Source organism: Rattus norvegicus, chromosome 1 (genome assembly GCF_036323735.1).
Source record: "Rattus norvegicus strain BN/NHsdMcwi chromosome 1, GRCr8, whole genome shotgun sequence".
NCBI lineage: Eukaryota > Metazoa > Chordata > Mammalia > Rodentia > Muridae > Rattus > Rattus norvegicus.
The window spans coordinates 250120137-250145471 of NC_086019.1; the positions used below are offsets into that span (position 1 = coordinate 250120137).

General features: G+C 46.0%; 1 protein-coding gene across 6 annotated transcripts in view; it reads right to left on the reverse strand.

Moving 5' to 3' along the window:
* Nucleotides 1-25335, reverse strand: part of Pik3ap1 (phosphoinositide-3-kinase adaptor protein 1) — a 154115-nt gene that overhangs the window by 79887 nt on the left and 48893 nt on the right. For 4 of the 6 annotated variants that reach the window (NM_001106368.2, NM_001398791.1, XM_063287325.1 and 1 more), the window contains 1 exon segment: nucleotides 24749-25168. In NM_001106368.2, the coding sequence (NP_001099838.1) occupies nucleotides 24749-25168 (420 nt within the window). 6 annotated transcript variants of the gene reach the window in all.

Sequence of the window (25335 nt, forward strand, 5' to 3'; positions counted from 1 at the left end):
CCTCAGTCTCTGTGCTCAGTGGCCGCCAAGACTGTGACAGTGATATATCACAATATTAGTGTCTGTGATATTACAGTCCTCAGTGCATCATGTCCTACCAGCCCGGCAGTCACAACATCATTTATTTCCTATGCGGTTAGAGCTCAGCACCTTCCAACAGTGAGGGCACAAGACACAGAGCCCTAAATGGGGAAGAAGACAGTAGCCCCCACACAAAGCTGGCCTGGACTCCCCCACCTCCACACTCTGCCAATTAAAGCTTTATCTCAGTTATTTCCCCCTAAAGATAATGCAAATGCTTGGGAAAGGTTCCATTTCGTTCATTTTCACATCTTAGTAAGAAGTATTTTTGAGTCCTAGCTCATCAAAGAACCTTTCAAATCATTTAGAATCAAATTACATTCAATAAAGGATTTTTTTTTAAAAGTCAGAGTCAGCCTCCATTTGAATATTATAACAAGCAGTCTACTCAGCTGATGTACGTTTCAAATCACCTGTGATCACATCCTTAACTACAGTTCATCCCTGTGGACTCTATGAAGATGGTTCTGCCAGTAAAAGAAATCCCAATGCAAATACTTAAATACTGAAGACATACATCCCTCAGACTAGAGTTCAGCAGTTGGGAGACTTGGAGGCTTTAAGAACTCAGCACCATCACCAAGATCCTGAGTTCATTCTGGCTTTCTAGTTCATCATCTTCAGCATGAGCCTCATCCTCAGGCTGACAGCAAGATCATCCCCACAATTATGGACTCTTTCCTTCACTCTGCTTCAGTTCCTGAGTCACATATACTAACAATCACAAGAGAATCCCATGCAACTATTAACTCCACCTCAGGGAGAGAACAATGCCACATTCCTTTCCATAAAGCAGTCCTCGCTCCCTGCTTATCCCTCTCTGGGCATGTTCTAGTCAGTCATTTTCCTCCTAAAATGATGGCACCTAGAATAAAACACCATTTTTTGGTATTATATTCTAAGATTATGATATTACAGGATTTGGAAAACGTATTTTTATTACATCACTTTCTTCATTTCTTTATAAACAAGTAGTTAACCTCACAGTCTGTTTTGATAGGTGAGTGCCATATGAGATTTCAATCAGGCCTCGCTGGCTTAACTGGTTTTATGGACCTGGGAGCAGAACGTAGGCTCAGCCCTATTGAACTAGATCAGGTTCATGTATATAGTACTTCTGTCGCTGTCATAATAAAACTACAGGTTGGGGTGTTGTAAGTGATAATAACGTAGTCTCTCGTGAGTCTACAGGCTGCAAGTCCAAAAGCAAGGTGTCAGTGGGGTCTGATACCACCGGGGTCTCTTTCCTTGGTCTGCGGAAGGCAGTTGCCTTCCGTGCCCTCCGTATGCACTTATGCCTGTGCCATAACTCCTCCTTCTTGAAAGGGCACTGGTCACAGTGGTCAAGGACTCATCCATGCAACCCCACCTAGAGTTCTGAGGGGTGGGGGGTTGCCCCCAGAATGTGCATAGCAGGAGAGTGGAGTCACAGATCAGCTCATAACACTGTGAGGGCCTATGTCCAGGTTTGTCTTAGAGTCCAAGAAAATCTGAATACGAGATCTAAGGCCAGAGCCTCCTGAGTCCTAGACTCTCCTTCAGAGCTGACCGTCCAGCCAATTCCTTGCCCAGGCCACAATGAGATCAGTTTCTTTAGAATGGATATATTGACTCCTGGGAGAGTATTAAAGAGAAACAACATTCTGGAAACTTCTAAGTGAACTCTAAAAGGGATATATTAAGGGTGTTTCCATGGTCCCGACATCCAAATGTATGAGTCTCGGCTCTTGATGGTCAAGTCAGGGAGCTCTTGTGAGGATGAGGCATAACGCAGACGTGAGGCAAGCCTATTGCTGCCAAGTTTGACTTAGGGCACAGCAGCTGCAACTGCTCATGAAATACTGAAAGTCCCCCCCAAGTCTCTGAATCATGGAAGGACCGCAGGAGTTTTCACTGCCTTGTTCTGTGACAAGACTGATAAATAGTGATGACTTATTGGTGTTTTACCCAGGAACCTGAAGACCTAAGTTTCTATTGGTGTGGTCAACGAAAGCGTTTAATGTAACATACGTTCTCACTCTATCCAAAATAGATACGTGCGCGCGCACTCACGCATGGGCATGCGCACGCACGCACACACACTATGCACATGCTTATTACAGGTGCACTGTAGAGTGCCTACCTGTAAACATGTAAAAACTAAGGAGTCTGTGCTAAAGAATACCTGTTCTGTTTAAATGAACACCTGTTGAGAATTAGGGAGATTTTTGCCCCCTTAACTCTAATCTTAGATTGAACTAGCCACAGAGGCAGCCACCTGCTCCCTGCATGGATTTAGGATTCTGATGACTGGGCTGTGGTAGTTTGGTGTCACTGAGCCTCTCCTTGGGGTTCTCCTATCGCTGGTTCTGAGGCTGAAGGATCTGTCAGGACTCTGTCCACCTCTTCCACCTGATTCTCCACCACCTGATGCTCCAGACTCCTGTCCCGTGCACCAAACCCATCCTGAGAGTCAATGAAACCTGGCACATGACAGTTCATCTTTGCAAGAGCCACCTTGTTCCTAAACCTCCCTTCTTCTATTTTCCCAATGAGGAAATTGTGGAGGAAGGGCGTGTCTTGCTCGTTGGTCTATTTTATTAATGCCACACATAATGTGTTACGTCTGTGCTGAATTACACAGGTGTTGAGGGGGCTCGGTGGCCCTTTTGTTCTTTTTTAAAAAGTCTTTTTCCCCCCCATCAATAGATTTTTTTTTTTTTAGCTATTTCACCAACTGACATCAAGCCTCGCCTCTGGTCTCTAATCAAAACGCAAGCACTGGTTTAACATACATAAGCTGAAATTTGCATTCAATTATCACCATAGCAACCATCAAACAGAATTAGACACAACTTTCCCCCTCTAATATAATCCACTTATTTAAAAAAAATCTGTATTTCAATGACAAATCCAAGCTATTCAAAAGATAAAAATTAAAAATCTATTTGGAAAAAGAGCACGTTTAAATGGATGGAAATGCGGTTTGAAAACCATCCATGATTTCTAGACCCTCTGCACGAGTCATTCATTCCTTTGGACTGGAGAAGGTACACTGTGAATTTATGGACAATCTAGCCTAGCTGTAGAAATTACTGAGATCAAACAAGGCCAGACTCAGATGGTGACAAACATCCCCCCCAAAGGTGCCCCAAAGCACGGACTCCAAGGTAGGGTAGAAAATTCTGTTATTCACAGAGCTGTGTTTATCAAATAAATAAACAAAACCCAGAAGGTTCAGTCTGACTAGCCGGTGTGTGATAGGAAAATAAATGCCTTGAAATATCTTACATTCACCTACTCTCAGAGGGTGGGCCATTCAATTGCTAATACGGTACAAGGTTTGATGCAAGGTTTGACCATCCAAGAGATCTAACTCTCTCACCGGTGAGTAGAAGAAAGACACAGATATTCAGGGATACGAGGGATATATGATTTATATAGGAAGACACCTTTCAGAACTAATAGCACGACCAATAAAAACATACTTCTACCAATACTAACACCACTAGCAAATGAATGCGTGTCCACCCATCCCACCACCTAGCTCCAGGCTGTTGTCCTGAAAATTGAGACAATGAAAGGCAGAAATTTCTCCTAAGTAATTTTGTCTTATTTACAAAGCAGACTGGCACGCAGTGTGCCCAAACAACTCAGCTGTTCATTCATTCAGAATTTACAGAGATCTGGAGGCCCTTATCCCTGCATCTAAGGAAAGAAGAGAGGTCTCACCAAGGCCCCATCTGTCCTTCTAACTCATCGCATCGCAAGTGTCTGGCACTAAAATGTCACAGAAAATGTAACACAGCCTCTCTGAGTAAATATTTGAGGATTTCTCTATACATAGGAGGTAATGCCAATTATACCATATCATCCATTTTAATGAGCTCAGCCTGGACACCAGAATAAACCTAGGTGCTATTTATTAATGCTTTCCTTTATCAAATGTAGTAGACCTCTGCAGAAGACATTGGAGAGTTCTGAAAACACCCTGGTCTGGTCTCACTGAAACTTTGTCCCTTAAGAGGAAAGTGACTGAATTCTACCCCCAAATGCCTGACAGTCAGAGGTCATGAATCCACTTATTAAAGAGTCCCACTTGCGCTCATCATACAAGAGCTGACTAGCTAGACAATGTGAGCAAGAAGGACCTTGTTTCCAATTATCTGCCAACATATCTGTCAGACCCGGAAGTGAGAGACCCCATTTATGAAATAAAATGGACACTCTTACGTAGTGGATCCCTTGCACCCAGACTGAGGCCAGAGCCAAGGCTCAGTCCTTGCTCAATGAGAAAAGATACTTTGATTCATTGATGCAATCTGAGCTGGGACAAGCAGGATGCCCCAGACAGTGTGTCTGTCACACAAGACATTCTAGAGCACGCTTAGGGTCCAGGAGGGACCTATATGGCCAAAAAGTGACTGGAGAGAAAATGCCAGCCCACTCAGAGAGCCACAGACCTGTGTGGCAGCTGGCAGAATTCAAGGCAAAAACAGTCGCTTTGTAAATAACCAGGAGATGAGAACCCACCCAAAACATTTCATATTGGGGGAAACACACATCAGGAGGCATAAAACAATCGTATGGCTTGGGCATACATCATTTAGCTGATAGAGAAGCCAAGCCAAGGGTGGGACGAAAGTCCTTTTGTAAGAGCTACGGCGTCTAGAGAGTATACACGCTGCAGCCTACCCTGGAGACCTCACCTCTGCTCTTTGCTTTTCTTTCATCAAGATCTGTAGGAAGATCACAGCCTCCTGTCGTAGCCTCCTCCCTCGCAGTGATGCGGATGTGTGGCTTTTGTGGTCAAAAAAGAAGCAAAGAGTGTCACAGGGAGCGTCTTAGAGCTGAAGACTCAGCTGCTTTTGAGACACATAAATAAATATCTCCACAAAAGCCACAAAAGCCAGCTTGCAACTTGCTTAACATCTTGATTTCTCTCGTGAGTTTCTTAGATGGCCAGTGTCAGATCTCAAACAGCCCCTGTGTGGCCTCTGCTTGACCACTCAAGTGAGAGGAGCACAAACTGATCACAGGCTGTGAACTGAGCAGACACTGCCCTCCTCAGCACCTCCCCGAAGCTCTGAGGTCTGTGGTCAGGCCCACCCAGGCAGACAAGCCTCCCGATGCCAGGCTGCGCTGGTACCACCTCTATAGCTAGACTGGCAGCAAATGATGGCCTTCTTCATCGAAAATTATAGCATCCCCTTTGTCCCCATCACAGACAGAACGGTCACATCTAGTACACATGACGCAAGGCAGGATGTGTGATGTGTGCCCAGGCTGAGCTGGCTACTGGAGGAGCACAATTGTGCCCAAATCATAGTTTAGCTCTCAGGAGCCTTTTTTTTTTAAGTAGCAACTTACTTACTTTTATGAAGGTATGTGGGTGTTCCTGAGTACACGAGCCATATACGTACAGAAGCCTGCAAATGTCAGAGGACACGGGATCCCTTGGAACTACAGTTACTCGTGGTTGTGAACTGCCACGTAGGTGCTAGGAACTGAGCCCAGGTCCTCTGCAAGACCAGTCAGCGCTCTTTACATGCTGAGCCATCTCTCCAATCCAGCTCCGAAGATTCTTAATGGCGGCCCCTGTGCATGCCACAGAATCTGCAGTCCCTCTTCAGCACTGAGATACACGTGTCTTCACTAGGTTCTCTGCATGGGTATTTAATAAATATATACGAACAAGAGGACAGCAGGATCACCGGAGAGCACTTGAAGGGGCTTCTGGTTCTTTATTTAGATTGGGAGCAGCCCCAGGGCATTTCTTTTCTCGGCAAGTCAGGATGTAGGCTATTGGTGCAAGCGTGACAGATGATGACTGTAACCCCAAGGAGACTCATTTAATCATGCCATTTGAAAGCAGCTTTAACTGATATCATCTGGGGTATCTGTGCTCTAACCAGACTGTACTTCCTAAGGTCTCCAAGTGCTAACAGTAGCCTAGGCATGACAGAGAATCCCATGGAATAACTGGTCCTGCTCCTCCAGAATGTCCAATGTAGCTGGGGATCCAAACTGGAACGCAGGAAATTCGAGTGTGAGTGGGCATTCCCTGAGGATACCCACTGATGAGGTCCACGGGAGTCCAGAAAAAGAAAAACCACAGGTAGTAGACTCTGGAGCAGGGTTAGGGAGGTGGCTTAGTTGAGGAGTGTTTGCCTACCATGTGCAAGGCTCTGTGACCCCCAGAACCAGAAATATTGGCAATGGCAAATATATATATATATATATATATATATATATATATATATATATATATATATATATATATATATATATATATGAAGGATTTAAGCTATATGGTAAAGGCAGAATAAAAAAGGAACAAATTCCCACAATCTCCTTTTTTTTTTTCCAGATTCACTTTTTTTTTTCTTTTTTTCGGAGCTGGGGACCAAACCCAGGGCCTTGTGCTTGCTAGGCAAGCGCTCTACCACTGAGCTAAATCCCCAACCCCCAGATTCACTTTTTACTTTTGTTTGTTTGTCTGTTTGTTTGGTGGTAGTGGTGGTGATTGTATGAGGGGGGAATGCGCACGCGAGTATCGTGAAGATGGCGTTACAGGTGGTTGCGAGCCACGCCACTCATATCCTGAGTACTGATTTCAGAAGTGCTCTTAGGTGCTAAGCCATCTCCCCAGCCTCTTAGCTTGGCAACCAGTGCCTTTCCAAGCTGAACCATTTCTCCAGCTCCATCTTCCCTTCTAAACCACACCCTGAATCTACCCATCATCCCCTGCTTCATCCTATCCCTGCTTAATACTAAAGCCCGGACCTGGAGACAGCTATCTTGGTCAGCATGACTGGGGACTAGTGAGAGGTGATTTATCCACAGGACTGTTTGGAGCACACGTAATCTGGAAGCAGGAGCAGATCAGGATAAGGGCTTGTTGGAAGAAACCTGGCAGATCGGGCCCATTATTTCCTGCGTGTTTATATACGAGGAAGATACTGCTAGTTGAGGAACACAGGTCCCACCATTTGACCCCAAATATCCCATGGCATTTCCACCGTGCATTGTACAGGCAGCATTGCGTGTCAGGGACTTTTGCTCCTTCTGGCTGGCCCCTTTCCCACCCACGCTGGAGATGAGGCCTCTCATAAACACACCTTCCAAGATCTTCAAGGTACATCAACACTAATCAAAAGGTTGATGAAAATCAAAGGTCTAGAGGATGTCAGAGGAACTCAGCATCCGATGTTATCTCAGTAAAGCGTTCATGAACCCATGGAAAATATGGCAGCATCTTACCAGAAAATCTGATATGGGGTCCATTTATTTTCTAAATGAATATTTAATGGACAGGCAAAATTTTCTTCTTGTGATCACAGTATGTTGTTCTAAAATAGTAATCATTCCAGAAGGGCTAGATCAAGTTAATAACAGATGCACAGCTCTCATTTAAGCGGGATGTGTGACCATTGAGCTCTTCCCTCAATTAATAGTTTGAAAGACTCCAGAACATGAGCCAGTCCTCTAGCTGACAGATTCTCGGAAACATCTTAGTCTGTATCTGTTGCTTTTGTATGACACCTCAAAATTAATAATAATAATAATAATAATAATAATAATAATAATAACCAGAAAAGGTTCTCTAAAAATGTCCCTCCTTCAGTCTCATAGCATCCCCTGTACATAAACTCTAACTTGCCCTAGGAACCTGGCCCAACACACAGTGCCTGCTCCTACACCAGTGTCTTGCAGATGCTTGAAGGGAATTTCGTCTTCTTAGCCTCTTCTCTGTGTAGACGGTGAAATGTAGTGGGGAGGACTGAGTTCAGGGTAGGAGGCCTGGCTTCTACTCAGCCCACTGTCCCCGGGCAAGCCACTCAACAAGGTTCAGTTACTGAATCGTTCCGACATGGCAGCCTAATTTTGTGGCAAACGATCTGAGTTCTTTCCTGTTTTCAGGATCGCCCCAGAGTGGCAGATGATCTCTGCTTAAAAAGAACAGCAGCCCTGTGTGGGGAAACTCCTGGCTCCTCTACATTGACCAAATGCTCTAAATCGAGGCTGCTGAAATTCTAGAAATCTCCCACACCCAGGCTACCAAAACAGCCAATCAGTGTCCTATAATCTCCTGGCCACAGACAGTAGCCCACAGGCCCTGACCCCAGTAGTCCATAAACCCTGAACCAAAAAAAAGTGATGGGTGGTACAATTAATCCCAGGGCTCAGGAGGCAGAGGCAGGTGGATCACTGTGAGTTCAAAGCCAGCCTGGTCTACAGAGTAAGCTACTGCACAGCCAAGGCTACACAAAGAAACCCTGCCTTGAGAAACCAAAACATGGAGGAAGAGGAAGAGGAGGAGGAGGAGGAGGAGGAAGGAAGGAAGGAAGGAAGGAAGGAAGGAAAGAAGGAAGGAAGGAAAGAAGGAAGGAAAGAAAGAAGGAAGGAAGGAAAGAAGGAAGGAAGAAAGGAAGGAAGGGTGGGTCTCTTGTTATGCTGACAGCTGACGAGGCTGGTAAGGAACTTGCCATCCAGACTATTCTGAAACTCTCAGCTCTCCTATCAGCACCAATACACTAGGATCATATGGCCCAGTCAGTTTCAGTTTTTGAACCAGAAAGAATGGGCATCAATTCCTCTTGGGGCTGGAGCAAAAGAAGGAAGGCTGAGATGATCCTTGGGCCCTAATTCCTCCTCTCAAGAACAAGCCACCAGAGACATACTGTGGGACAAGAGTCAGAGTAACACAGAGTTCAAGTCCTTGGTTGCAGATATCCCAGGACCAGCTGCACACCATCCTTTCTTTAGATTTGTTAATTTTTCTTCCAACCAAGGTAGGAGGTTCTCCTTACAGTCCGTGAGACAGTGAGTAGGTAAGCAGACTGTGCAGGGGACAGCGCTAGCCTGGACACAACTCTCTGGATCCCTGCATCTAACTCTCCAGTCCTCACCTCCTGGCCATGGCCACTCTATAATAGATTACAGGAGTCTGTATATAATGTTGGAAAGACTGACACTTTTTAGCATCTGGACACTATTCTGAAAACCAACTGGAGACTGCCTCTTCATGTAGTATACCACCTTACTGAGCAACATTGAGTTTGTGGTCATCTCAGACCTCCAGATCCTTTCCATGTGGACTGTGGAAGCCAGCCTTTGCTTTGCCATACCACAGTGGTGCAGTGGGTTGGTTCAGGGGTTTGCAGTGGAGTGCCAGGGGAAGTCTGGAACCGCCACTGTTGGACCGTGGACACTGTTTCAACAACCTGTTGGGACGGTTTCTACTCAGGACTCCACCACCAGCAACAGAACTTTGCAAATGGTCTCTCAAGAGGAATGGACTGCCCATGTGCTAGGAGTCTCAGTCCCTCTGTTCTTTGCTTGATGGAATAAAGCTTAGGGCTGAGCCAATGTGGCTACCAACTCTAGCAACCTTGCCATTTCCCAAGTGTCTCTATTTCAAGGTCCGGTCGGTAGGCAGCATGACATTAGGAAGCTACCTTTTCATAACACAAAATAACCGTACCGAAACCAACTCATTTTCAAAATCGGTCCGTCTTTAAATATCTCTCACTTAACCTTAGCCTGGGCACCACTTAGATGAGCAACTGAGAAATGGAAGAGAAGGAGAAGCAGGAGGATGTGTGTACAAGGAAGAGACGCAGAACTGGAGACTCGAGGGTAGTAAGGAACAGCTTAATGTGAACTGCTGGCGAAGCCATCTAACGCCGTGATGAGGTACTGGCCCATGCTGCCACTGACGGCCATGTCTCTGTCTGTGGACCTGCAGCAGCAGGGATCTGTTACCTCCAAAAGCCAGGCAGACATCCCTGGTCTGGGCTGCCACCTGAGGCCATGTTGATGTCTGACGGCTGTGCAGAACTAGCCCCACTCCCTTGCTTGTGCATTGTGGGAGAACTGGCCCAGAAAGCTTGGGAGCAGAAGAGTTGGCCCAGTCCCTCACCAGCAGCAGCACTTGGGAGAGCAGGCCCCACAACTCACCCAGGAAGCACAGTAGAGCTTGCCTTGGTTGTGGGGATTACAGGTAAGCCAGCCCAAGGAGGGTAATGAGAGCTGGAGGGCTGTCCCAGCTTCTCTGCTGAAGTACTCAGAAGAGCAAGCCCCACCTGGGCAGCACAATAGACCTGGCTCTGGTAGTGTGGGCATGGCTGAGCCAGCCTTGAGAGCATGAGAACAGGATAGTTGGCCCTGCCCCTCGTGAGATAGCTGGGATAGTGTTGGAGAACTCATCCTGTGATGTGGGTGTGGGAGGGCTGTCAGGCTGACCAGCTTAGCCACCACCCTGGCCCGGACCCAGGGCTACGAGTTGGCCCACCCTAACAAGTACCCCTTCTATTAACTGCTGGAAAATGTAAAGGGGCAGGCCCTGCAGATCCAAAGCAGCAGGATCTCTATGACCCAGAGCAACAATGGGATATCAGAGATATCTGAGAAGACTCTTGGCGAGGATCCAGTCCTGAGAGTGTAGCAGAAGCCAGAAGCCTCAAACCAAACCAATGACTCCCTGCGACGAACATTTGCAGGTAAATGTGTGGACAGAAGGGTATTCTGTGGGACACACTGTGACACATTACAGCTTCCACAATGAGATTTTTTTTTCCTTTCTTTTGTGGGGGAGGTTGCAGGATGGGGAGACGAGTGGGATTGCAGTGCACGATGTGAAACTCACAAAGAATCAATAAAAAGTTAAATATAAATAAAATTAAGTGTAGGAATTTTTTTTTAATTCTCATTCTTTTCTTCATTTTGGGAGCAGTGTATGGCACACATCTTGAGCCATGCATGCAGAGGTCAGAGGTCAACCTACAAGAGTCAGTTCTCTGTCTGCCAGGTGGGTTCCAGGGGTAAAACACAGGTTGTCAGGCTTGGTGGCAAGCATGCTTACCTACCGAGCGATCCCCTTAGCCTTGGTTGGTTAATTTCGATGCATATTTTCAAGCATCGAATAACAGTTTTTGATGCTTGGTCTCTGCCAGACTTAAGATTTTCCCACCACGAACCATAAATGCAATGCGACTTGACTTCACAGAGAAAAGGAGAGATTCTAGATGTTGCAAAAAAATATGCAGAATTGTATAAAGCTGACAAAAAGCGATGTCTGAAAATGGCTAGAGCTAGCCAGGAGCAGTGGGGCAAGGCTGTCAGCCCAGGCTGAGCAGATGGAAGACCAGAGCTCAGAATTACTCTTTCCCGTGTCATGAGTTTGAGGCCAAAATGGACTACAGGATTATATAGCTCAGGCTGGTCTACAGTGCACCACACAGCCCAAGCTGACCTTAAATCCTCCTGCTTCAGCCTTTTGGGTGCTGGGGATTCTACAAGCACGTGTCACCACGTCCAGCAAACACACTGCAATTTTAACCTTTTTTTTTCTTCTGCTGCAAAAGGTCAAACCGAAGACCTTATACATACTAGAAAATGTTCCTACCATGGAGCCAAGCCTTCACCCTTTAAATCCTCACTCTCCGGAAACATTTGGCTTCAAAGTGAGTGCCCCAGATCCTGTATTGTTATCACCACTGCAGATTTACCCACGCTCCCTCCCCTGTGTCCTGCAGATACACAAGAGAGGTTCTGCCCTCTGACTGTTCCTATGATAGGCCTTCAAAACTCTAAAGATAGCTCTCGTGGTTCCAATAAGACAACATTTTCCACAACAAAGTAATATCCTCCAATAAGTTGTCATCTGACAGAATTCGAAACTCTTCACTCATTCCATCCAGTCATACATTCAACACTGCATGGGGGGCTTGCGCTGTGGTGAGTACCATTTTACTTCCTGGAGTTAGTGAAGAGAGCCCTGGCGCTCCTGAGGTCTACTTAATCAACAGCACAGATAGTAAAAGTCAAACTTTATAAGTAAGCGAATAGATGTATGAATGAACGGAGAGACAGACAGATGGATGGGCAGACAGAAGGATGGATGGTGTTAAAATTTAGAGTAGCATTAACACCATCATATTCACTATTCTGAGAAAATGATTACCCTGGGAGCTGTGATTAACTGTGGGTGACCATTAGTGACCCTGAGTGAACCATCTGCTGTAAGAATGAGCCAGGCCTGGTTACCCCCCACCCCCAGGATGGATGCTTAGGATACAAATCCTTCCCTAAAAAGAGGGTGTAAGGAACTATACCAAAAGGGTTTCCAGGAACTTCAGAACCCCTTTATGAGCCAAAGGGGGCCCCCTGGCTTCTCTTTAATGACTGCCCAAGTTCCTGGCTGTTGGTTAGTCTGGCTGTTAAATGCCCTTCTCATAGTATGACACATGAACTCCATAAAGACAGGATTTGAATCTCACTGTTGGATCAAGTTCCTTTAGAGGCTTACACAAAGCCTCACCATGACAGGCACTCAGTAATGTCCAATGACTATCTACTGGATAGAAACATAAACCGTCTGCTCCTCACTCTCAGGGTAAGGACATTTCACCCCTCTGCATCCTACTTTGCTCAATTTTAAACTAAAGGACTGGGCCAGGTGACCCCGAGCGTCTTCTTTTCTGCTGTCCACATTCTGTGTTTCCACCTCTCATGCACCACGTCTCCATTTGCCCAGCAGAACCTCTAAAGTTTGATGGCTTCCAGAGTGTGGGCAAGGTCTAGTTACCCAAACAAGCTTGACCATAGGGAAGAGTGGAGCAAAGCGAGATTTAGGATTTGCATAACCCACAGGACATAGAATTCCAAATGACTTCGAAACAAAAATAAACCCCTACGCTGACAGATTACTGTACAAGAGTTTCAGCATTGCATGTTTCCTTTAAAAAAAAAAAAAAACTCACAGAATTCTAATCACATGTCTGGAAACAAGCCAAGGCTTCGGCAGATGCTACTTAGAAAAATGGAACATGTAAGGGGCATGTGACCCACTTGACTTGGGTCAGAACACATGACAAGTTGGTGAGTTTGGGAAAAATAGATGTCATATCCTAGACCAGAAGTGTTCCCCACATCTTACACATTCAAAACAAAACAAAACAAAAAAAAACAAACAAACAAAACAAAAAACAAAAAAACAGATCAACAGCAGGCAGTGGTGGCCTGTGCTTTTAATCCCAGCACTTGGGAGGCAGAGACAGGCAGAGTTCAAGGCCAGTCTGGTCTACAGAGTGAGTTCCAGTATAGCCAGGGCTACACAGTGATGCCCTACCTTAGAAAACAAATAATCAAACAAACCAATAAAAAACCAGATCAACAGCTTGTGCAAGCTTCATCAGTTTTGGCGAGTGCCCTATTTAACTATAGGGACAGTTTCCACCATTAGGTTATACGTGTAAGTGGAAAGTTATTTTAGTCTAATTAAAAGTAGAGCATTTTCATTTCACCATCGGCCTCCTCCTCTGTTTCCTGTGTTATCAGATGTTCGAGAAAGAGCCCACAAGCTGCTTGTGAAACTAGCACCTTGTTGGACAGAATGTGTAGGCTCTCCCCCATTATTTCACGTAAGAGCCTAGCAGGACTATAACTGTGGGAAAGTGATGGGGAAAATTACACACATTTGGATGACACGAATTCCAACCTTTCCAAAAGAGACTAATTCGATTCTAGAAGCTTCTTCCAAGTTACAGATATCTTCACTTTCGTGACCCTTTTTTTTTGGGGGGGGGGGAGACAATTTAATCTCTGATCCTGAAGAATCTATACGCACGCCAGTGGGCCTTAGACTGTTTTCCTCAGTTCTTTTGTGGGATAAGTAGTCCTACGTGCTTAAGTGTAGAGTGAAATGGATGTATTCTACAGAACGTTTTTGCTTTGGATCAGCTGTTATAAACACCAGACCGTGTGAATCAAGAGAGAGCATCCCACAGCTGCAGTCCACAGTGCGAAGGACACCTGCTTGGGGCCCCTCTGCAGGATGCTCATGGGGGACGTCTCCCTCTCCAGCTGGGATACTCAAAACGAGACCAGGTATACACGAACGTCCCCAGACAGGATTTTACTAACCCATCCGGTCACCCAGCCTTTTGCCACTTCTCAGACACACACACACGTATAAAGCATCATCTCTGAACACTTAATAGTTAACTTTTTTATTAACCATGAAAAGGTAAAACCAGGAGGTCTCCAGCTGTCTTTCTTTCTCGACACAAAAGAAGCCATTTTCATCAATTACTGACTTCATTCATTTTTCTGTAGCGTGTAAACAAGCTGCCTCCTGTTCAAGTCTACATTTTACAAACCGGCTAATGTCGTTTTCCGCCCCGAAGTCCGTATGAACAAGTGGCTTCAGTGATTTCTCTTAATGGGAAAATCAAGAGTCAGAGTTTGATACTGTGAACAGTAATTGAACCATCCTATTTGGGGGGCCTCTCAGACATACTCTTGGGTCATGTGAATGAGAGGTGGAAACTAAACTGACAAGCCCTGAAAACCTGTGAGGGAGAGAAATGCATTGGCCTGCTCTGTCACGCTCACCTGCCTGCATTTCCTCTGGCCCCATTGTCTTCCTAAGAACCCACTTGTGTAAATCTTCCCTACAGGGGGTGGGGATTTAGCTCAGTGGTAGAGCGCTTACCTAGGAAGCGCAAGGCCCTGGGTTCGGTCCCCAGCTCCGAAAAAAAGAACCAAAAAAAAAAAAAAATCTTCCCGTACAGCATAGCAAAGACAAACAAAATGACAACATTAAAAAAAAAAAAAAAAACAGGTAAATTTTTGGATGCACATGCCCTACCATTCCGCAGGATAAAAGCGTGACGCTGTAGTCTAAGACTGAAGTCAGCTAATGTTCATAAACTAAAAGAGACTATTGAGTCAGTTCAGGCATTGCTTACGTCCGATTGTAAAGGTTAACTTCCTAACTGGAATAAATATCGTATAAACACACTTGGTAGTATTTAGAAAAGTCTCACTCTGACAAACAGCAAAGGGAAAGTTTAAAATCCTATGGCCCTGAAAATCGTGGGACTTCATAGCTATAGACATCTGAGGGGTCAACTGTCAACTCCTGTCTCTACGCTGTTCCCACCCAGCGTGTTCAAGAGGGCAGGAACAGATCCAGAAGAGTCAAATGACTCGCCTGCTGCAACCGGTGTCCATCTATGAAGTGCACACTCATATTCTCTTACCACGGAGATTGTAGTAACCTACGAGATCACCAATACAGATGTGACAAGAGTAGAATTCTATCTGACTCCCTGAGAGCAACAGTTCCCTCTTCACAGGCATGGGGCCACACCTGGTAGGTGACAGAGCGGACTTCGCTGCAATGGCGTAAACCAATGCTACTACATCACTTCCCCTTACCAGAAGTTCTGTCTAGGGGAAAAGGTCAAAGGGGTTTTCACATGGACTTCAATTTTCAGTTCAACCTGCTTGAAATAGAGGATTTAAAAAAAAACAAACATTCCTCTACACTCAGAAAATTCTCAGGATCATTTTTTTTTCTCTAAGGTTCCTAACTGGAAAGAAAAAAATCGTAAGCATAGATAAAATAAAACGTTAGGAAAACAACCACAAGAAAAGTTCAAAATTACTTTCCATCCACCCCCAAAGTGCCCTCCGGTGACAGTTTCTTATGCATCTTCCTAAGAAAGCTAAGAGCATGTTAGCACAGACACACATATATCAGCACGAATGGAAGCATTTCTTCTAAATACCTAGCTAACATTACCGGAGGCACACTTTTATGTCTCTTGTCTCTTCTTTTGTGTCAGTTTTCCAGACCTTGCATATCAGCATGACGGGAGCTGTCTGGGTCTCTGTGGAGTCTGTGGCATTCCACTGTACTGACACACCAATAATCTACTGGGCCAGGACCTGACCCCAGGACATTTCCCGGAGGACAATCGAGCGCTCCAGTCTGACTCAGTCGTCACAGAGGTTGTCAGAAGCTCAGCCTCCCTGCTTTAGTTAGTAAGCTGGTTATTTCGAAGACAGACAGAAACTATGTTCTGCAAAGATAATTTGTCTTAACACACCCAGAACTTGCTAGATCTTGGGAACACAGCTAAGCAGATGATGGATACAAAAAGTCTGAGCTCAGAGACCGGTAAGAGCACAGACAGCTATTCCAAAGGACTCACGTTCAGTCCCAGCACCCACTTCCGGCTGCTCACAACCACTTCCGGTTTCAGGAGATCCAGTACCCTCTTCCTGCTCACTTAGACACAGCACTCATACGCACATACATAGACACATAATTTAAAATATTTTTTTTAATAGAAAGTTAAAAAAAAAGAAGAAGAGGGCTGGAGAGATGGCTCAGTGGTTAGGAGCACTGACTGCTCTTCCAGAGGTCCTGAGTTCAATTCCCAGCAACCATATGGTGGCTCACAACCATCTGTAATGGGATCTGATGCCCTCTTCTGGAGTGTCTGAAAACGGCTAAAGTGTACTTATACGTAACAAATAAATCTTAAAAAAAAAAAAGTGGAAAAGAACACACCCAAAAAAATAAGAGACCAATCAGAAGAGAGAACGACAGGCCATGCCAGAGCCTGGCAGGGGCTCATCAGAAACTCCCCAGTGACTGACAGCATTGATGAATACGTGAAGGAACTGTGATAGATGTGTTTTTAAAGCATATGACATGTAGCTCATTTCCCCCAGCAGCTTTTATACTTAATGTCTATTAAAATAAAAATAGATTGAGCTAAATACGTCCTAAATTAATTCCTGCCTATCTCTTTACAGAATTTTTGCCAGCTGCAACTGCTAGAAAATTTCACATTTCCCAAGTAGCATGCACTGTGTAGATCTAGCGTGCTCTGACGTAGGCACAGACTGGCGGCTCTAACCCACCCCCAACATGGGGCAGGAGTCTAACTAGCACTATCAGAGGACAGGCTGGCGCTGCCATCTAGATAAAGAAGTCACCAGACATCAGACTACAGATCAGGACTCTCTGGTCCTGCTCCTTCCTCAGTGAAAAAGCTGAGGCCTTGAACAAGGCACGGAGGTTGTGGGGCCTTGCTTCTGTCACCTTGAAGATGGAGAGAACAGAGGGAATGCCCGGTAGGGAAACCAGGAGGGTGAAGTGATGTCTCGGAAAGGTCTTCTCAGGAATAAGAGATTGTGGATCCCTCCTGAGTTCTAATAATAATGGTCCCAGGGGAAGCAAGATGTGAAAGAAAAAAAAAAAAAACTAAAACAAATCAGAAATAAATGGGCAAAATGCCCAAGTCAAAGCAGAGTGTGGCAGTGCAGACCTTTAAGCCAACCACTTAGGAGGCAGAGGCAGGCAGATCTTTGTGCATGAGAGGCCAGCCTGGGCTACAGAGTGAATTCCGGACCAACCAGGGCTACACAGAGAAACCCTGTCTCCAAAACAAGCAGAAAGCCAAAATCGCTGTCTGATGGCACCATTCCCACCTAAGTTAATTTACAGACAGGTGGGAGTTTGAATCTCCCTGCAGAGGGCCTTCCCACAGTACTGCAGCAGCCCGCCAATCACTCTCAACCAAAGAACGTGCAGACGCTTTCTCTGAGAGAACACAGACCGTCCAAGCAAATGGAGAAGTGAAGTCCATTGGTCAGGTAGCTGATGGAGCAGTGAGGGAGGGGGAGCTCCAGGCTCACCACCCCCTCTGCCGGTTGGAGCTCACAGCTTTGTGGTGGAATCTGGAATTCCAGGAGAACTTGGAGATTTGGGGGGAAAGTCCAGGGCATTGGTCTCTCCTTGGGGACTAGGCTTTATTAACTGTTCAGGTGCATCTGGCAATGAAGCCACACAGTTAGGAGAGTAAACTGTGCCTCTCCTTTCACACAGTCGTCAGGGGGACCTGGCAGGGGAAATCTTAATGACATTTGGACAAGGCTGGCTTTTCAGTGACCCCATGCCTGCCAGGTGCCTCCTTCCAAAACGCATGCATCATTTCAAAAAGAAAAGTCTGAAGAAAGTGCCCTGCAGTGGGGGGATGTGAGGATGTGCCAAGGAGCTGGCTCCAAAGCCAACTAAACCACGACACAGAAAGAGCAAGACTGGAAGTCCACGGCGACACAGGACAGTCCAGTCCAACAGATCTCAAGCCAGCTCCTTCCCCTCGGTCTCCGCAAGGAACCCCAAGAGTCCTCTATAACTCACCGTCCACGAGGCCACCACACAGAGCGAGCACAGCAACTTCCCCTTCGCTGCAAGGGTCTGGCTTCTCTGAGTACCTGCTACTGTCTACCTCCAAACCCCTGGGACTACTGTCCTGTGACCGCCCGGAACAGCACTCGGGTTGCTGCTTCCTCTGACAAATGATGTTCTTGTCACCGGGCCCGAAACAGAGCCCCGATCTTGCTAACCAACTGGCTGCTGAGACTTTTCAAAATTCCTATTTTCAGGGCTCACCCCAGAGACTCTGTGTGGTTCCGTGTCTCAGGGGTGGAGTCCTGTACACAAAGCATCAGGGCAATGCCAATGTCCCTACATGGCCTGGGTATCTGTGGTCTAGAGAGTTCAAGGAGGCCTCAGTTTCCTCTGCCCCTTTCTCCTGTAAACCTTTGCTTTATTCCTAGTCCAAAAAGGAAGGAGAAAGATGGGGAAAGAAGACAGGAAAATGCAAAGCAAGGCCAGAAATACACTAAAGCACGAAGGCTGGTGCCAATGTGAGCTCCCTGTTCTTCACATGGGCACTGAACCTCCTGAGCCTCAGTTTACCCATCCATCTGCCCATCTACACCTGTGAAAATCACGGTGTCCATTTTACTGAGTAATTGTCAAGAAAAAAAAAATCACCCAGGTCAGGGATGGCTCAATGGGAAGAACACCGGCTACACACGCCTGGGTCCCAAGTTAGGATGTAAGCACCTGTTCTATAATGCTGTGGGAGGGAGGCAGAGACACAAGGCAGAACCCACAGCTTACTGCCTGTCAGCTTAGCTCCAGGTTCAGTAAGATATCCTGTTGTAAGTGAGTAAGGCCAGAAAACAATAAACCAGGACACCTGAGGACCTCCTTTGACCTCTATGAACAAACGCAGGGGCACAAGCACCTGCATGCATGCACACACACACACACACACACACACACACACACTCATACATACACACTCATACACACTCACACACTCATACATACACACTCATACATACACACTCATACATACACACTCATACATACTCACACATACATACACACTCATACACACTCACACACTCATACACACACTCATACACACACTCATACACACACTCATACTCATACACACACTCATACATGCACTCACACACTCATACACACACTCACACTCATACACACACTCATACACACACATTCATACACACTCATAACACATGCTTATACACACACACTCACACATATACACACACTCATACACACACTCATACTCATACACACACACTCATACATGCACTCACACACTCATACACACACTCACACTCATACACACACTCATACACACACATATACACACACTCATACACACACTCATACTCATACACACACTCATACATGCACTCACACACTCATACACACACTCACACTCATACACACACTCATACACACACATTCATACACACTCATAACACATGCTTATACACACACACTCACACATATACACACACTCATACACACACTCATACTCATACACACACTCATACTCATACACACACATTCATACACACTCATACACACACTCACACACTCATACACACACACACACACATTTTATTACTAGCTTTTCAACATATTGAACTAAACCAGAGCACAAAAGGAAGCCTTGAAAAAAAATAATGTACAACAACCAAACCTATAAGTAAAGCCACGGATGGAGTCAACCGGGAGCACAGGCTCTCCCTGGGTCTGCGGGAATGCTGGAGGTAATATGAAAGGGTAGGAATTAATAGAGATTCACAAAACCAGGCATGAAGCATGAGAAGATTCTCATCATTTATTTATAAAAAGGGGGAACTCATAAAGAAACCACAGTGTCTTTTATGTACTGTGATAAGCATATATTACTTTGTGTGGGAGGAAATGTTCACTGTAATTTGAGAAAATGCATAAAAGAATATTACTCGGTCATAACACAGTAAGAAATCCTGTCGTTGGCGGCACAGATGAACCCAGAAGACATTATGGTGTCGTGAGCCAGATACAGAGAGTCGACGATGTGTGCACTCCCTCACTTACACATGGCTGTAAAGAAATAGGAGCATGTGGTAGCCAGGGATGGGAGGGGATGGAGGTTAGGGTATGGCACTCCACCCAAAGGTCCACACTGCAGGCTTGGAATGAGTAAATTCAGGAAATTCTCTTATACAATATAGAAGTTAGAGAATTAATAATACCATAGTGTTTACTTGGAGCTTGCAAAACTCTCTCAACACACACACACACACACACACACACACATACACAGAGAGAGAGAGAGAGACAGAGAGAGAGAGAGAGAGAGACAGAGAGACAGAGAGACAGAGACAGAGACAGAGAGACAGAGACAGAGACAGAGAGAGACAGAGACAGAGAGAGGATGAAGGAGAAGGGGAGGGGGAGGGGGAATGGGGAAAGGAGACAGAGACAGGAGATATGTTAACTAATTTGAATATTTTTTACACTATATATGTATTACAAATCCTTATTTTTGCATTTAGAGTATACTTAATTTTTATTGACCAATTATACCTCAACAAAACTGGAAGAGTAAAAACCAATGGAATGGAAACCAGATATAGACTTTACTCTCTCAAAGTTTCCCATGGGAACCAAAGGGGAAATACATTACAATTTTGGGTAACATGAGACTCCTGAAACACAGAAGGTCTCTAGAGCAGGGGAAGTGGAGAGAAGATAATGCAGACAAAGAAGGCAGACAAAGCCTGGGTTCTCAAATGGTATGGTGCTAGCTGTGCCAGCCTAAGGACCTGAGTTCAAATCCCAGCATCCACCAAAAAGCTAGGCAGGGTGGAGCTTGCCTGAAGTCTTAGTGCTGGAGTCGGGTGCAGTCAGTCTAGCCGACCTGTAAGTTCCAGGCTCAGTGGTTACTCTCCAGCCTCTGCACACCTGAACACACACACACACACACACACACACACACACACACACACACACACACAGGTGGGGAGGATAATTTCAAAAGCAGATAAGCTCACTACTTCTAAACAAAAGCTTTAGTGCCTCAGCTTGTGGGCGTGCATGCATAAGCACAAATGTGCAAGCACGCAGGAAAGCCTCTGAAATGAGCTCACTGTCAGCCGGCGAGGTCCTTCCCACAGAGTCTCACAGAATCTATTTTTGTATTCCAGTGAGATTTGCAGCAAAGAATAGAGCTTCGGTAAAAAGGGGAAATGATTGCCGTGCTGTGCCTCAGGTTTTCTCACTTCCCTATCTGAAAATAATCACCCAACAAATCCAAAAAACGAATCCAGAACAATACTGCAGCCTCCCGTGCACTGCCACGCATTGCTGCTGGGAAGTGAACTGCGTCCATTGAAAAGTCTGCGTGAGTTGCCATCTTCTTAGCAAATGTCTAATGATATATTATAGCCCAGGGAGCCAGAGGAGGCCTTCCATGTCATCTGGTCCAACCCCACTATTTTACAAATGAAGAACTTGGGAGATAAATTCCAACAAACACACTGAGGACTCTAATTAAGACATTTCCTCAGTTATAAGGACCCTGCCGAACTTAGAGACAACACAAGACCTCCAAAACAGTTCCTCATGAGCTAGAAATAACTACCAATTATAAAGTAAAGAAAGGGTAGGGATTAATGTAGCAGGAGGACTCCTGTGCCGCTGTCCCAAAGTCAGGAATGAATATATATATATATATATATATATATATATATATATATATGTGTGTGTGTGTGTGTGTGTGTGTGTGTGTGTGTGTGTGTGTATGTATGTATATATATATATATATATATATGCAAAAGATTAAAATCGTCTACTTACTTTGTAAGTAGAAGAGAACTGTGGGATTCCATGCTAAAGACGAATGGTTTAATCATTGAACACTGGTCTAATTTCATACCTAGGCCAGTGGGTATCCAGGAGCTGCCCTAGTTTCCAGAGAAGTGGAGCTTTGAGAAAAGGGCTCATGGACAGTGGAGCTGTGACCAGGGGCCTGATGGTAGTGGATGTGGAGCCCCACTGGCAGCAGTATTGGAGCTGATTAGAATACAAACTCTTAGGGGTTGGGGATTTAGCTCAGTAGTAGAGCGCTTGCCTAGCAAGGGCAAGGCCCTGGGTTCGGTCCTCAGCTCCGAAGGAAAAAAAAAAAAAAAGAATACAGACTCTTGAGTTCCACCAGCTTTCAGGCACCGTACGATGCTGGTAAGGTCCCCAGGTTCTTCTCTGCACATGAAACTTTGAGAAGCATTTACTCAAATTCAAGTCTAACTGATAACATGGGACCACCAGCCATTGACCTTCCCATCTCCCACCACCTCTTTAGTTCTGTGTGTCCCTGTACCCACTCTCAGCGGCAGACTGCCCACTAAGCAGGCAGCTTGTCTTAATTGCTTATTAAAATAATCTCTTTCTAACGACAGGTTATTTGTTCTTGGAACAGAAACACCACTGTGGAATTAATTCATCTTTCTGAAACACTGGAAGGTGAAGGCTCACAGCACGCCGTGCCAGAGTCTGAAGTAAAATAAAATACCAGAGAGGATCAGTGTGAGCAGATGTCTAATCCCTGGATGAATGCGAATAATATTCCAAACACCCCTTTTCCTTTTAAAGATTACGTGTGCGCATGTGTATCTGTGTGCGCATACGTGGGGGGGGGTATAGATGCTCCAGGGGGCACAGGATCCCCCTGGAGCTGAAGTTACTGGTAGTTGTGAGCCACCTGAAGTTAGTGCTCAGAATCCAACTCAGGTCCTTTGTAAGAACAGGACAAGTCTTATCCTCCACACCCTGCATCTTGGGACTTAAACCATAGGCCCCCATCTATGTTAGACAAGCACTTTTCCACTGAGCTTCTTCTCAACCCTTTAATATTAAAAAAAAAAATCAGCACCATGCTGCTTTAAAGGGTAATTATGATTATATACTGTGTGAGTGACAGTGCTTCCTGGGAGCTCTGGAGGATTGACTAGCGGATCACGGTGGCCTGCAATGAGGTTGCATCGGACCTCTGCAATGAACAACTGGTAGAGCAGGGTTCTTCGTAAGCTCGCATGTCTCATAGCTCCCAAAAGGCAATGAAACGTGATCGTGCACACTTGAAGGCTGTGCTTTTTCTGTTACGGCAAAGTCAAGGTGAGCAAACTAGAAAATCGCTAACGTGGGTCCCAAGCATTTCAGGGGAGTCCTCTCTTGCACTTTTTACACCAGTCATTTGTACTACAGAGTGAGCAAGGCTAAGACCTGGTCCTGCTCACTGGTGATATCATATCTTATAGCACCCAGAAAGGAGAAAACATCGACCAAAGACCTGCCTCCATCAGACTGACCCGTGGGTATGACTTTGGATCATTTTCTTGACTCATGATTATCTAGGTCGGGCCAACCTGTGGGCTGCAGGACCTGGACTGCATGAGAAGGAAAGCTGAGCAAGCCGTGGTTAGCAAGCCGGTGAGCAGCACCCCTCCATTGGTTTCAGCTCCTGCCTTAAGTCCCTGCCTTAGCTTCCCTTGGTGAAAAGACTAAAGCGTGTAAGCTGAAATAAAACCTTTGGTCTGAGCCTTTTATCACAGCAAGAGGAAGCAAACCAGAACTCCACAGCATCCCTCTTTTTCACTTCCTCCCACCCCACCCTAAGACAGGGCCCCACTCAATTACCCATTCTTGGCCTTGACATCACTGTGTAGCCCAGGCCAACCTTGAACTTTTGGTCTTTCTGCCACTGTCACTCAAACTTGAAGCTGGGATTTCAAGCATGCAGTACGAGGCGCAGCTTCAAATTAGTAAATTCTGGGTTTGGATCATGAAGTGGGATGGGGGATGGACGAGGTGCATGATTGCGCAGGGCCACCTGGGACCACGGAGACACAGTGAAATGGGGCTGGGAATTGTCCGGGTCTCTCGGCTCATGCCGAGACAGACCAGGTCTGTCTGTGGGATCCCAAATGGTAAGAAGACAGAAGGCAGACGCATAACCTGCTTAACAGCACACAGGAGAGTCAAAAGGAAAGAAAAGCAAAGAGGAAGAAAAGCAGGGACCTATGTCCATCCAAGCACTTGTCTTCTGCTTCTGTTAATCAGACTGTGTGTGTCATGTTTCCTGGACCCACTGAAGTCATGAGCCCTGCAGAAAAGACTGGAATGTTACCAGTCTAAAGCAGTGCAAAGGGCAGAAACCGCCCTAGCCAGATAAAGAGAGGGTCACTTCTCCATAACCTGGTTATCTTTAATTGACACTACTTCAACCAAGCTATCAAGGTCACTGCAAGGAAAAGGCAGGTGGGAGTCGCAAGCAGGAGGCCTGGCCAGATGCACTCTTCACACCTACAGCCACCAAAGACCCTCCCTCCTATCCCTGCTCTCCAGTGGGGAACCTGGATTCCATGTCTTCCAAAGCATAGAAAAATCTAGAAAGAAGCTTTAACCCATCCCATATTCGAAATCTGGTTACTCTAGACCAAGAAATATGCCTAAGTCTGGGGATTGAACCCAGGGCCTTGTACATGCTGGGAAATACTTTATCTCTGAGCTAGAGCCCTGGTAGACACCGTATCTTCTCAGTGATCTTTCTCCATTTTATAGCACGATGACCAATGTTCAAATAAAAATACTTCGCCCGGATCTAGAACACGTCTCTGTAATTCCTCCTGAGTTCGCCTCTCTCTGCTTGGTTAGAACCCTTACCTTCAGAAATGGCCTTCCTCACCGCCGCCAGATAGGTCTCCGGTTCGTCATCACAGGTCAGTTCCTGCCAGTGGGCCCAGTCGGGAAAGAAGGCCTGGAAGTCCTCATCGTTGGGCTGCACTCCGCACAGCAGACGCACCACGCGCTGTGGCGGGTGGCAGGCACGCTGGAGCACGGGCAGCAGTCCTGGCTGGACGAAGCATTCCACCAGCCCCGCAGACAGTAGCACCAGCACGCATCGTGCATCCCTGAAGACCGACAGGTCCTGGGAGGAAAAGCAGGCATCCGGGACCAGCCGATATGTCTGAATCTTCTGGCTACGGACCTGCCGGCAGGACACGAAAAGATCCTGTAGGTACTGGCACCATTCCTCGGCATCTGGGCTGTAGAAGATGAGGATGTCGCATCCCCAGCCCCACCCTGCAAGGACACAGAAAGAAGCTCATTAATGCCTGCTCCTTCTAGAAGTCTCTCTGAAACTCGGGAGATGCACCATCCAACGGGGCCTGGCACCCGCAACTTCCCAGGTCAACCTGTTGCATTTGTTCAGCCCCTTTTCCCTACATAGAGCCCATCAACGTGCCCGA